Source organism: Gossypium hirsutum, chromosome D04, assembly GCF_007990345.1.
Source record: "Gossypium hirsutum isolate 1008001.06 chromosome D04, Gossypium_hirsutum_v2.1, whole genome shotgun sequence".
In the NCBI taxonomy this organism is placed as follows: Eukaryota; Viridiplantae; Streptophyta; class Magnoliopsida; order Malvales; family Malvaceae; genus Gossypium; species Gossypium hirsutum.
In genome coordinates, this window is record NC_053440.1 from 40,792,269 (window position 1) to 40,807,520 (window position 15,252).

Here is a 15,252-nt window from a genome sequence, read left to right on the forward strand (position 1 = left end):
CCACTTTAGGCATAGACTTTGAAAATCAGGTTCTTTAATCAAAAGTTAATTCGCAGCCAAATCAAGCTTAATTAAATTTAGTGGCGGTTGAAAAACTAAATTAAAAATTTAATTCAATTGATTGATATAGTCAACTTTAAAAGATAAGTGTAACAAGTCTAAAACTGAAGCCTTTGTCCCTGCATGCTTTATACCATTAAGTGGCCTATTCGTTTGGTTCAGATGGGTCACTAGATTAGCTCTGCTTAGTTTTTAAAGCTGAGAGTGGGAGTGCATAGCGTGTGATTTACCTAAATACATAGGTGGATCCATAAAAGAAGGGCAAGTAGCAATCTGGCTCGGTTGCCATCCATTTTATTTTAATTTTTTCATATTAATGAAACAGAACAGATACACGGAGATGGAGCTTATTAGCTTTCTTGCAAACCAAACAAGAGGACCTAATCCACCACTTTCGGTTGTGGGATTGGTGGTTCATCACATATTCACATGCTTCTCCAACTCATAAAGGAATAAAAACAGGTCTCTTAAAACCCCAAACAAAAAGGAAAGAATACGAGAATTCTCTCTCTATATGGATCAAATACCGCCATGAAAAGCCAAAAGCTATCCTACTTCAACCAATGAATTTTTCAACTTCACTAACATGGAAACAAGGTTAAATTCAAAAGAATCCAAAGAATGAATAATTAGTGAGAAAATAATTAATGTTAACAATAACACAAATTGATGGTTTGGGTGAATGGGAAATTCGATTCATTGTGACGATCATCTTCCGGGGCAGGAAGATTAAGATCCAATTGCAGCACAGTTGTTGGTTTGTTGGACGACAGATCTTCTGTTTCAGCACTGGTGCTTGTTCCAACCGTTGTTGTAGCGTTAGTAGATGTCCTATGCCTCCTCATGTGACCCCCAAGAGCTTGTCCTGAAGAGAACTCAGCCCCACATATGGAACACTCATGAACTTTGGATTTGGTGCCGTTGCATAAAGCAGGAGCCTTATTGGTTATTTGAAGTGAAAGGGTTGTATTCATGTCATCATCCTCTTTCACAAACTTCAACCGTTTAGTGTTTTCTTCACTATGAAGCTTGGGTTTCTTGTGGCTGGCTCTATGTCCGCCAAGCGCCTGGAATGATGGGAAGCACCGATTACATGTCTTGCACTGGTGAACATTCATCCTGGCCGTCTTACCTGTTGGCTCCGATGGTTTCCTTGTTTGACCTTGAGCCAAAAGCATTAAACAATAAGCCATGTTTTCTTCATCTTCCCAACAGCTTTCAGGTGGCTCAACAGCTGTGGTTATGCTGGAATCATCATTACTTGTTCTACTTTCACCGCCAGTGGAAGTCGTTGTGGTTGAAGCTATCGCTAAAGTCAGTGAGGACACAGGCCTCGGACGCTTCGTACGCTTCCCTTTGATGATCTGCAACTCATCTTTACAAAGAACAACTTCCTGCTGACCCTCCATCACCATCTCTTCTTCTGTACAATATTGAAACCCTTTCTACAGTTATCCTGGAATTTGCTTTGCTCGTATTGGATTGTATCTCCACCCTTGTGTATGTGTATATATATAAGAGAGAGAGAGAGAGGCAGAAAGCTGTTATTACAATAAGATGACATAAGAAAGAGAAAGTGAAGGAGGAAAAGAGTGAGATTCGGGTGGGTTTGAAGCAAACCCCAAACCCATTACTTTATCCCAACGATTCCTGATGCAGTGGGAGGATTGGTTTGCAAGCCTGGAAACCGCCTCTGCAGTGCACCCCCCCAACCCTACTTTATTTACTTCCCTTTTCTCGTTTGACTTATTCTTTCTTAATCATACCTTTTACTAATGACTAGTAAGGAGGAGGGTTGATTATCTGTATGTTTTAAACTATAAGTTAAATAAATTAGATTAAATATAAGTTAGATTACTGATTTCTTCGTAAATTATTACAAATAAAAAAATTTAAAAATAAAGATTAATTCAATTGATTTCTATTGATTTGCAAGTCAATCAATCTGCTATCTCTTTCTAAATTGATATTCCGATTGGTTCGGTCCGGCTCAAACAATTATGAATCTTAATATCTACACTTTGTACATTTAAAATTTAATCTTCCTACTTTTATTTTTAAGAATTTAAACTCTTTACTTTATTTTATTTTAAAAATTCACTTTCAAATTATATATAAGAAAAATTGGACCTTAAGTTAATAGATATGAGTTTTTTTCTAACACTTTCACCTTTTCTTTTTTTTTTTTTACTTCAAACTCATATGTTATTATTCAAAATTTGAGTATTGAAGTTATGTGTAAGCTAATTAGCTAGGTTTAATTTCTTAAAAACCTCTTTTTTTATAAAATAATAAAATTATTTTAGAATATTTTTATCTTTTTATATTTTATATAAATTTAAAATATATATTCAAATGATGAGATTTAAATTCAAAATATTAATTTTATCATTTCAATAAAAAAAATATTTTTAATTTTATATTAACTTTTTATAAATTTTTTATATAATTATTTTATCCGTGTTACAAATATACCCTAATTTAATTTGATTATATAGCTTTAAAAACCTAAACTAGTTGGTACTAAATTCTGCACAAAGTTTGGTCACTTGTTAGGAACATTAAAGATCTCTGTAACTGAATTTAACTTGTATTAGTTATTGAACATAAAAAAGAAAAGCTTTTATTAATTAATAATATTAAAGCTCCCTTGTAGTGCTGCTTATCATTTCTAAAACACAATCATTTTATTTCAAATTTGCGCATATGGAAGGTATTGTGCTAAGCAGCAGCTTAATCAAGCAGTTTCATGAGCAGTTGACCCACCCTGGTTGTCAATATTAATTACCTATTTTCATATGTTATTTTAATTTATAATTGTATTCAAAATTGTAATACCCTAAACTCGGCCTAGACGTTCAGACCAAGTTCAGAGGTTACGTTGACGATATTAGGAAGACTACATTTATAAACGTAGTCAAAATGAACCCATTCAACATATTATAATTACCATAGCAATTAACTATCTATGTAATCTCCAAACATCGTAATATCATAGAAAGCTGTAATTACTAATAGTAAAGTTAAAAGGAAAGATAAACGGATTGACCGAGCTCCCGCAGCGCCGACCCGTTCAAGTCTGAGAGCCACCTGAAATCCAATCAACAACGAAATGAGTTGTGGACCCAATGCGTAAAAGACATCCATTCAATTCAAGCACATTTATAAGAAAATTCCCGAATTCCAAGATTTAGTTAGATAATTGAAGCAATTTCAATTCAGATACAAAACAGATTAGTTACATACGCAAAAGCAATTTCAGTTCCAGATATAGAATAGATCAAATTCATATGCAATTATTCCTACCCCTATCCACTACACACCATCTTCGACCATCTCATCACACCGTTAAGGGTAATCAATACCCAACCAACCCTATACACCATAGAGTGTCTGTCTGACATGTTTATAGAGATGCAGGCTAGCTGCTAGATCGAAATGCAACAAAGCGCCAGATTCATATATATACGCATCATGGCTTAGCCACTGATTCAAAGTAGATTACTTCCTTCGTCATAATATCCCAACCCATGCAAATGCATATTAAAAATATCCACAAAATGTGTCCAGTCATTTCAATTCAATTCATAAATAGATAATGCAGATCAGTATCAGTAATAGCCATCACAGTACAAATACATTTATATCATCCATATATCAGTCTTAGAGCTTCAGATAGTCCCCATACAATCAAATTTAGATCATAAACACATTATGGAGGTCAGTGCTCGTGTTGGACAACACTCACGGCTTCAAAAATAAGATTTGAACCTTATTCAGATGCCTCACGGCCTGGACACACGCCCATGTCCTTGCCCATGTGGCTTACACGGCCTGACACACGCCCATGTCGTCTACCCGTGTGGTTCTAAATCGTAAAAAATAAGTTACATGGCCTAGACACACACCCATGTCCTTGCCCGTGTGGCTCACATAGCCTGGGCACACGCTCATGTCCTTGCCCGTGTAGCTTACATAGCCTGGGCACACGCCCATGTCATCTGCCTGTGTTATTCTAAATCATAAAAAGTGAGTTACACGGCTTGGACACACGCCTATGTCCTTGCCCGTATGGCTCACACAGCCTAGGCACACACCCATGTCCCTGGCCATGTGGTCTTAAATCATAAACAGTGAGTTACACGGCCTATACACACGCCCATGTCCTTGCTTGTGTGAACCCTACACTAACATGGCCTCACACGGCATGGACACACGTCCATGTGGCTCAAATTCAATGAACAGTGAGTTACACGGCCAACCACTCGGCCGTGTGGCTCACACGGCCTGGTCATACGCTCATGTCTCTGGCCGTGTGACGTTGACAACCATGTTTTCTGGCGTCCAAAATTCACAAAAATAAGGGTTTTCGGTACGCACCTGAAGAGATTTTGAAGCAATAACAACATAGAGGATCTCCGAAGCCTAAAACAATCATTCAGTTACATAATTAAGCAATTTAATCAACAACAATTCCCAATTACGCGCCTAATGCCTCTGTCGAAAGTTTTGACACGAAACCTTTAACGAACCCAATGCTTATCGAAAATTCAACGACGATAATTGGCATTGTCGTGTTGTTGTTCCTTACTTTCGTTATTCTCGCCTAATAAGGAAACAAACGATCGTCTATCAGAGATTCTCACAACACTAAATACCCAATTCAAAGCAAGTTACAAAAAACAAAGGGAAAACCGTGGAAACGCACGAATTGACAGTGACTTACTAAATAGCCTTCCAACCAACGAATAACAAAAAAACTTCAACCAGTTTCATACTCCTTACGACCACGATAAGCAAAATTAAAAGAAAAGAAAAAGAACGAAGAAAGGGAACAAAGAAGGGTAACGAAGGGGATAAGAAGAAACTAAAGTAAAAATTACAATAAAGAACTAAAAAAATTAACTTCCAGGCAGATTTCTAGTGTTTGCCAAAAATGTTCCTTATCGTCCTCTCCGGGACTAAAACACGAGACCTAATGGAATACAGACGCTTAACTAGTGAACTAACATGCTCATTCTTGACAGAAGTTTACACTAAATTGAAATTAACTATGTAATGCATGGATAAGGGTTGTTTTAAAAATAATAAAACTTTTAACGATACAATTCAAACTCTAGACCTTAAACACAATAGCAGAACACAAAGCCATAGATACAAAAATTAATTACTGCAGAATCTCACAATTAAATTCTCAAAATTTTGGGGCGTTACAAAAATATTATCTTTAAAAATAATTTAGTATTTAGTATTTTTTTTATTTTATAAGAAACTTTAAAATTTTTTCTGTCTTTGTTAGACGTTGTGTGACAAGATAGGGGAATCTACGAGGGTGAAGGCCGCCATCCATCGTAGATCCCAAATAAGCAAAATACTGGACTAGGGCTGCAACCGGGCCCCCGCAATACGGTACAGGTTGCACAAGTAAAATTCGTATAGAAGTTTACTTCCTCTATTTGATGTTGATTAGATTAAGGTGTTTTAATCTTACTGCATTATTTCTATTTGACTTTGATTAGAATAAGGTTTTTAAACCTATAAATAGATGTAACCGTCTCTCCTCTTATATCATTTGAATTCTATATAATGAATTTTATTCTCCTCTGCCCGTGGTTTTTTTCCAAAAAGAGTTTCCACGTAAAATTCTGTGTGTGTTGTATTTTCTTTCTTTTTCTTTGCGATACATTGTCATTATCGATGTTCTATTTTCCACATTCTCTTTCTTTAAAATATTTATTTATTTTAATATTTTCTTATATCCTTATAGGATATTTTTCAATTCTTTGACCCTATTTGCGGAGTCTAAAAACTTAACTAATAATGTATCAAATATTATTTGTTAAAAATTATATGTATTATATGAATTTTGATATATGTTATATTTATATATTTTTTACTTTTATATCATATAATATTTTAATTAATTTATAGAAAAAAATTTGGTACACTAGCATTGTACTTTTTTTATTCCACAAGTAACTTTAAAAAATTAACACGTGTCTCTTTTTTTAATATCTATTCTTTTAATATTTTACTATACATCTATAACATACTTGTTAGCCCCATAACCTTGATTATGGAGTCTAAAATCTCCACCAATAATGTACCAAATATTTTCCAATATATACATGTAATAGATAAGAATAACTCGAAACAAAGTTGGCTGTGTGACCCAATCATTAAGGTTTGGTTAAGGCCTCACATAAACTGTAGCCATCAAATTAATTAATTAAACACACATATCTATAAAAAAAGTCAAATATTAAATTTATTGATACATGCACGGATGGGGTGAAATTTATTAAATTCTATTCACTGGAATTGTCAATTTTCAAGTTTGGAAACTCAGTTAACTTGTGATGACTTTTTGGTTAGGATCCAGACATTTCTAGGTTGATATGTCTTCATAGCGTTCGGATACCTATCTCTTAGCTTCAAAACGAACTTTAAATCACTCAATTTTGAGTTCAGGAGCTCAAGTAATGACTATTTTAGTGAATATTGTGCGAGTAGAATTTTTGGACTGGATTATTATGGAAATTACGAGTTTTGAGCTTTTAACTTGAGTTTAAATCATATTGAGTTTGATTTTTTTGCTTAATTTTTATTATATATGATCCCCATATTGTATTTATTAATTTTTATTAATTTATTAATTATTTATTTCGAATGTCGGATAGTTTTTAATAGTTTTATGTCAATAAAAAATTTAGTTCAAAATTGTTTCTTGTTTAGATTAATTAGTGTTTCAATAGACTTGAGAGTTTCACTTTGAGTTTTCTTTTAGAAGAGTTTTAATAATCTTTTCAGATTGTAGGGATCATCTTTAAGCTTTTTTTGTCAAGTTTTCTTTCTTGGAGGAAAATTTTGTAACATCCCAAATAATATAAGGTTAAAACTTTAGAAATTAATAAGAATTAAAACCTAGCCTTGTAACACCCCTAACCCGTATTTGTCGCCAAAATAGGATTACGGAGCATTATCGGAGTTTATGTTTCAAAACTATAAAAAAAATTTAAACATTCAATTCACTACATCAATCATAGCAAAATCAATCAATAACATACATATTATCCCTTATACGAGCCCTCGAGGCCCTAAAAACACTTAGAAACAAGTCGAGACTAAATCGGAAACATATAGAATTTTCAGGATAAACTAAAAATTTTCAAAACTGTAGGGGTCACACGGCCGTGTGCCCAGGCCATGTGACTCACACGGTTAAGAGACATGCCCGTTTCTCAGGTCGTACGGACATTCGAAGTAAGGACACACAGCCGTGTCTCAGCCAGTGTCTATGCCCGTGTAACTCTCTGACTTGGGTAACACGACCAAGCCACGCCCATGTGCTAGGCCATGTAACTCTCAAAATGCAACCTTTAAAAACCTACAGGGGACACACGCTCATGTCGCCTGGCTGTGTGTCTCAAATGGCTAAGACACACGCTCGTGTCTCTAACCGTGTGGACAAAAAATAAGTCATTTCCAAGCTAATTTTCTCACCCATTCATGCACAAACCTATAACCAATTCACCACATGTGATCAAGCATCCCAAAGTGCACCAAACCATACAACAACAAGCTATCCAAATAGGTACATATTCATACGAACAATATGCCCAAAAGACACCTCAATCATAACAATTAAACATGTATAACTAAATGCTTAGTTTAGCCAAAACTTACCATTTTGTACACATATCAAACCCACACTCATATGTACTTAATTTACCATTTAACATTTAGCATCATAAGCCATAAATACCAACTACATTTATAATACCAAAATGACCATGTTCAACTTCCATCATCTAAGCATCATAAAAACTATAAAGTCATCCATCAAAAAGTCACATACTTATATCCACATATCAACCATTTCAATCATTCAAAATACCAAATTTAAAAGCCAAAACATAATGGCTAAAACATCAACCAAAAACACCTATACATGTGCATATTTATCCAATTATCAATTAAATTTTTCCATTCCAAAACATAATATAATTGCTACATAATTACCACACCATATTAGATTCATGCCATATCTAGTTCAAAACCTTTCAAAAACATACCATATCTTGACCATGTTGAGGTCAATTCATCATATATAACTTTGACCATTCAAACATGCTTTAACACATTATCAAATTAACACATACCAACAAGGCACCAAATGTACCAAGGCTACATCACCCAAAATGACATATACATGCCAAACTCATTAACTAACATTCAACTATCATCCATCATAAGTCCACCTATACATGTCATTATAACCTTGACCAAGACATCGAAAACTACCGATATAACTGCTAGATACTGTGATAGATCTCTGGCTAACTTCCAACCCGATCGAGCTTCCAATAATCTGAAAAGTAAAAGAAAGACAACCACGTAAGCAATGAATTCTTAGTAAGCTCGTATAAATTTTAGTCATATCAATCCATTTCAAATATGAAATTTATACATATCAATAATAATCCTATACCGATACTGCAATATTCATGAAACCATATCCAACAACTTGCAAAGTGAATAAATTCAAAACTTCACATATACATATCATCCCTAGTAAAGTTGGATTTTAAATAACTTTAAACCCTTTCAAATTTTCTTATTTTCATTTGCATTTCATTATTTTCCATTGCATTTACTTTCTTTAACTTAAAATAACAACATCAATTCAACCCATCATTCCAGCATCATTTTACACTTCAAGTATGACTTATTATTTCATTACCTTTCCACACCCGTTTCATATACATAATACAAAAGATATAATAATATCATTCAACCATAGCCACAAGCTAGTGCATCTAAACATAGCTCTTTTGGAATTAATCACATGATAAACCATTTAATGATAAGTTACATAATTTAAACCTTATCCCTCTTTCATGAACACAAGGATATTTCCATTTGAGCACTTACCATTTCAATGTATAACTTATAAGTTTAACATGGCATAATCCAACCACAACTTGGCTAATGCCTAAGCATTTACACCAAACGTGTTAGCATACAAGATATAAATCATAGGCACATTAACATAAATAACCATTTAGCCACAATATGTATCGCATGAGTTTATAACTGATATTAACATATATAATTTTCATGTATCATCATATCAAGGATGTTCACACATGTACATGTTATAATTCATATTGTTCTCTTACCGTTTCAAATCTGAATAGTGCCTGTTAAACTATTTAGAATACCATTGGATACTTGGGATAGCTCTCACATAGCGTGCTAACTCATATAATTGTAATCTGTCAATTCTTGTACATGTATGCTCACACGAGCTGTGAAAATGGGCCTACTCACACGAGCTGCAGGTACAATGCTGCTTACACGAGCTGTAGAGTATCCGCCATACATGCCGGACCTCAGCCATCGGTAGAACGTTCAGGAATAGCACCCAAATCATGTAAGCCCTAATGACATGTCATTTGTATCCTACAAATTCTTAAGGTTCAAACGGGGCTCAGTAATCATCGTAAGTCGTTAAATTTACGTCGTTTCATAACACGGTAAATTGCATACTAACATATATATATTGATTTTATCACAATATAATCACATATTAACATCCAATTTAATCAAAACTATATAGAATACAGTTCATACGAACTTACCTGCCTAATGGCAAAAATACCAAAGTTAGTGGCATTTTGGTAATTTTTATTTTCTTCGATTTTCCACTCGATCTGGATCTAAATTAATAATTTCATTAAATATATTAATTTAGAAAATAAAAATTTATTCAGTTTCACTTTTTTAAAAATTTCCCCTAAAGTTTTACTTTTATTCAATTTAGTCCTTAAGCCCAAATCATGCAAATTAACCATTTTTACCCAAAATTGAGCTTAGCCGAATGTTCATGGTATCCAAAAAAGCCAGTGTATTCAAAAATTTCACATTAAATCCTTGTAATTTTATTAATTTAACAATTTAGTCCCTAATCAAAAAATTCATCAAAAATCACTAAATAAAATACTTTTAAATACAAACTAATATTTCAAATCCATCATTTAACACCAAAAATCACTAGAATCATCAATGGAAACATTCACAATCTTTAACAGTTTCAAATTCAAAGGTACGGGCTAGCTGGACCTAGTTGCAATGATATCAAAACATAAAAATTATTGAAAACGGGGCTAAAATAGACTTACATGCTTCATCAACAAGAAAGCCGAAGCTTCAAAGTCTTCCATGGAGTTTTTCTCCTTCTAAATTCGGTGAAGAAGACACATTAAAATGATGATAAAGCATTTTGGTTTTATTTTAATTTAATTAATTTAAATTACCATTTTAACCTTGGTAATTACACTTATAATATCATTAACACACGTCCATAATTTTCCATCACATAAATATATGGCATAATTACCATCTAAGGAAGGTTTAATTGCAGAATTGGTACTTCAATTAACTTAAATTCTAACTAAATAAACTTATTTACAATTTAATCCTAAACTAATTAGGACTAAAAGAGCAAATAATCTAAAAGTTAGTAGATTTAAATCATGACATCACCACTTGGAAAATTTGACCATGGTTTCATTACCATTTTGGTCCCTTTTTCTTTATTCAATTAACCATTTAATCACTCAAATCAAATAGTGATCAAAATTTACATCTTTTATGATTTAGTCCTTTTAATTAATTAACTATCGAAACGTTAAAATTTTTCAACGAAACTTTAATACCACCTTAATGATACTTTGTAAATATTTATAAAAATATTTACGGCTCAGTTTATAGAAACAAGTCTCGGTACCTCATTTTCTAAAACCACTTGACCTTAAGGTCTTACCACTTGAACTTAATAAATCGCTTATATAACAAAAATCACTATATCAAAAACCTTTTTAAAACCATGTTTGACTCGTAAATATTGACTATTAATATTTATGAACTTACTCGTCGAATTTGGTGGTCCTGAAACTACTGTTTTCGACACCACTAAAAAACAGGCTGTTACAATCCTAGTGGTTAAGAGCCTGGTAGAAAGTATAGAGAACCAGATTTCAAGTCTCCTAAATTGCATTTCTTTCACTCCTCACTTCCAAAACCATCCATGTTAGCCATCCTAATCTTTTGATGATTCTTAGACAAATAGGCTATTTGCTCAATAGACCCCAAACTCTTGCTCAACTCAATCCCCTACAATCCTTTCCTAATTTAACTAAAACTCCCATTTTTTATTTTAGCAAATTAAAAACACTACCTTACTATTATATCTACATAATCTTAGAAACTCTCTATTACAATCTTGTTCTCAAAACCTTCCTACTGGAAAATAAATCTTGAATTCATGATTCCTTACGATCAAGCCCAAATTCGTTGTCTTCATCAAAATTCTTGAAATTTTTGTCATTTATTTGTCGAATCTCTGTTAAGAATCAGTAAGTATCGCGTTCCATGCCAATTACAACCTCCCAATTTTGATTAACAATGAGCTTTAGTAGATCTTTTAATCCATTATTGAATCTTTAAAGTTTTTGTCGAAAAACCCCTCAAATCTTGAAAACCCCTATTGATCATCCATTTTTTCCAATTGAAAGGCCATTGTAGGTGTTTTGATCGAGCTCGAACGTAGGGTAGTCGCTTCAGATCTCGAGAAAGTAAAGAGAGTGACTTTTATGAAAAATCGAATCAAAATTTGAAACTGCCTAGGGGCACAAGGTCTACCACACGGGTGTGTGGCCTACCTGTGTGGGACACATGGTCCTTCACACGACCATGTCCCCTCAATTTTCCTTGCATTCGTGCTTCGCACATGCCGTGTAGCTTCTACACCCTAATCCCTTCGCATCGCACATGGCCTGGACACACGATCATGTGACACTTGAAAATTTACTTAATGATCTCGATAGAAAATTTACTTGAATAAAAAAGGTTTAAGCTTTGCAAATTGATTTTAAAAAGACCATGCCACTTTGGTGGTTAATGTGATCTCTTCGAGTCGGGCCTACCGTTTAGGTCGGGTTGGAGAGGTTACAAAATTAGAGCTATTTGAAGGGGTTGTGGATTCATCAGGTTTTCAAGGCTCCTTATGACGTTTACACGCCATTTTCTATCTTTTCCATTTATCTTCTTTATTTTCTTCTCTATTTTATATTGTTCTTGTTTAATTGTTCAAATCTTTGATTTTTTTTAACTGTTCTTTTTTTTCCATCTTAATTATTTATTTTAATTATTCTTTTTTAATTTATAGATCTAACTTGTATTTTCTTGCATTTTAGGTTGTGTCAAACTCCAAGTTTTTCATTCATTCGTCTAGAACCTTAGACCAAATCCGCAATTTGAAAAAACTTGTGATCCTGTTCCGTACACGCATCCCTATCAATACCATGAGATTAATTTGTTTATACAATAGGAGCAATAAACTTTAGCAACATATGCAAAATTGTAATAACGAAAAAGCCTCAACCATTGGTTTAAATCTCATTTCAAATTGGTTTTATATTTACCAATGAAGTATTTTCTTTTGAGCATTGTGGATGAAGTATTAGTTTAATAATAATGAGGAGATTTTAAAATTTTTTATTCAATTAACCTTGTTTAATAATGAAGTATTAGTAGGCTTGTTGGCTTTTTTAACCTCATTAACATTAAAAGAAAAAAAATCAAAACAAAACTATTTTTTTAATAATAACCAAAATAGAACAAGGTTTTTTTTTAAGTAAAACCGGTTCGAATAAATTTATTTTCAGTTGGAATTTCAATATTTTAAATTAGATGGACTGAAAAAGATAAAAAAAAGTATTATGTAATAATTAATATATTTTTGACCCATCAAATCGATGCAAAGTGATTGGCCAAAATGAAGAAGGCATTTTTCACGGTTCAAAATCAGTGACAATTGTACTGAAAAATGTATAGAAAGATGAATCACAACTTGAAAGAAATTGAAGGATGCCTACTTTTGCTTTAATCGTGGGCTTGGTATACAATGCATTTTTTTTCCCTAGTAGGTCGACTAAATTTGTTCCCTCTGGTTAATAAGTAAACAAAAATTCTTTTATATTGTACAATAATGCTCTAATTATTTTTTCCATTGACCATGTTAAATTGTTTTCACCAGATGGGGGAAACCTGATAAAGGTTCAGTTTAGGGGACGAGTTTTCCCTTTTTTAGACAGTTGATAAATGTTTTTGCTGAAGTTGAGGTAATCCCAAAATCTCTATGTTATTGAATATTATACTTGTATTTCAATACTTTTAATTATTTGGTTCATGAAAAGGAATATGAAATGCAAGTTGACATATATTAAATTGTTTGCAGTTTCGATGGACGTTGCATGCTAACCCAAAGATAGTCGGGGTCATACCAAAATACCTATATTATTGGTCAAGTGTATGGCGTATTAACTCATAAATTATAAATTTTGCAACTTCTTCAACCTTTAATGGAACTAGATCTTTAGAGCTCATACTCTATGGAATAAATTTTGGTTATTATCATTAATAGTACGGAGAAAAACATTAAATACCAGTTAGTAATATAAGATGCGAGTACGTATCCATGTTAAAAACTTTTCCATGTTGATCAACATTTTGGAACTCATAAAATTGCAAGTAATATGTTGGATGCAATGCACATGACAAGCATTCAGTGGTCTTCGCATACCACCGCATCATCTTCTTGTCGTTAAAATGCCTTTACAAATATCAAACATCAAACATATGCCAGGCTGTTTAACTACATGTAGCCACAAGTTTCTTAGGAAAAATTTGAAATATTCCATGTCTTCTTTCTCTACGATGGCAAATGTTATAGGCAAGATTCTTCGATTCCCATCATAAACAATTGCAAGCAACAATATCTGAGTATACTAAAAATACATCCAAGTCTCGCCTACTTGCACAATGGGCTTGCAATATGGAAATGTCTTGACACAAATCTCAAATGTCCTGAATAATTGATCGAATAGTTTTTTTTTACCTTTCACTTTTTGACAAGAAAAATCATATGCATCGAAAGCATTTAGTTCAACAACCACCATTGTAACACCCCTAACTCGTATCCATCGTCAAAATAGGGTTACGGAGTATTACCGGAGTTTACAATTCAAACGGATAGAAAATTCAAACGTTTCAAAACATATCATTAAACATATTAAAACCAATTCAAAACATACAAATTTCCCCTTCTACGAGCCCTCGTGGCCCAAAATACACATTAGAAACAAATCAGGATTAAATTGGAAACTCAGAGAAATTTTCAAAAAACATTGAAATTTTTCAATACTGCAGGGGTCAAACGGGTGTGTGACTCACACAGTCAGCAGACACGCTAGTGTCTCAGGCCGTCTGGGCATTCGAAGTAGGGACATATGGCTGTGTCCCAGCCTGTGTCCGTGCCCATTTAACCCACTGACTTTGATCACACGGCCAAGCCACACGCCCATGTGCCAAGCAGTGTACCCTTCAAAATAACCTCACGCGCCCGTGTGCCAGGCCGTGTGCTAGGTTGTGTAACAGCGTGAATTGCAACACTTTTAAAGCTACAGGGGACAGACGGCCGTGTCACCTAGCCGTGTGTCACATACGGCTGAGACACACACCCTTGTCTCTGCCCGTGTGGACGAAAATAGACCATTTTACAAGCCATTTTTCTCACCCAAATTGGCATGTACCTATACACAACATTGTACATACTTGCAAGCCATTACAAGGCATCCAAATCAAACATAAACAAGTCTTATACATATGGTAAAATATCATACAATCAATATTCCCTTAGGCACCACAAATGAAAATATATAAACATGCCTAACCTTGTATTCTCTTTGACAAAAAAATCAATTAACTTACATGCGTTTTTACACCAATACATATCAAATAATTTTCTTACCAAAACACAACCATTTGGTACCAAAATGCCATTCAATAATTAACATCAATAGTCATTTAAGCTACTCAAACAAAGTACCAATTCTTAACAAGTCCCAAGCCATTTAAATTATGCATATTCATCTATCATTTCATCTTCCATCATTCAACCACATTAACCACACCATCAACCATATTAACTCTAATATTTACATGCCAAAACCAAACTCATACCATCATCAAAATACCAAAACACAAGCCAAACAAATGGCCATAATCCCAACAAAACATATAGACCAGCATTAGCCATGATAACCTATACATGCCATTATAACCGAA

The 15,252-nt window shown here is 33.5% G+C and overlaps 1 protein-coding gene across 1 annotated transcript; it reads right to left on the minus strand.

Moving 5' to 3' along the window:
- Positions 1-326: 326 nt before the first annotated feature.
- On the minus strand, positions 327-1,856 carry LOC121216026 (zinc finger protein ZAT5). Its single transcript, XM_041091160.1, has one exon. The coding sequence runs from the start codon at positions 1,473-1,475 to the stop codon at positions 711-713; it is 765 nt and encodes a 254-aa protein (XP_040947094.1). The 5' UTR covers positions 1,476-1,856; the 3' UTR covers positions 327-710.
- Between the last annotated feature and the right edge of the window lie 13,396 nt (positions 1,857-15,252).

Coding starts and splice junctions, on each gene's coding strand:
- LOC121216026 (XM_041091160.1), bottom strand. CDS start 1,475: ATGGTGATGGAGGGTCAGCAGGAAGTTGTTCTTTGTAAAGATGAGTTG.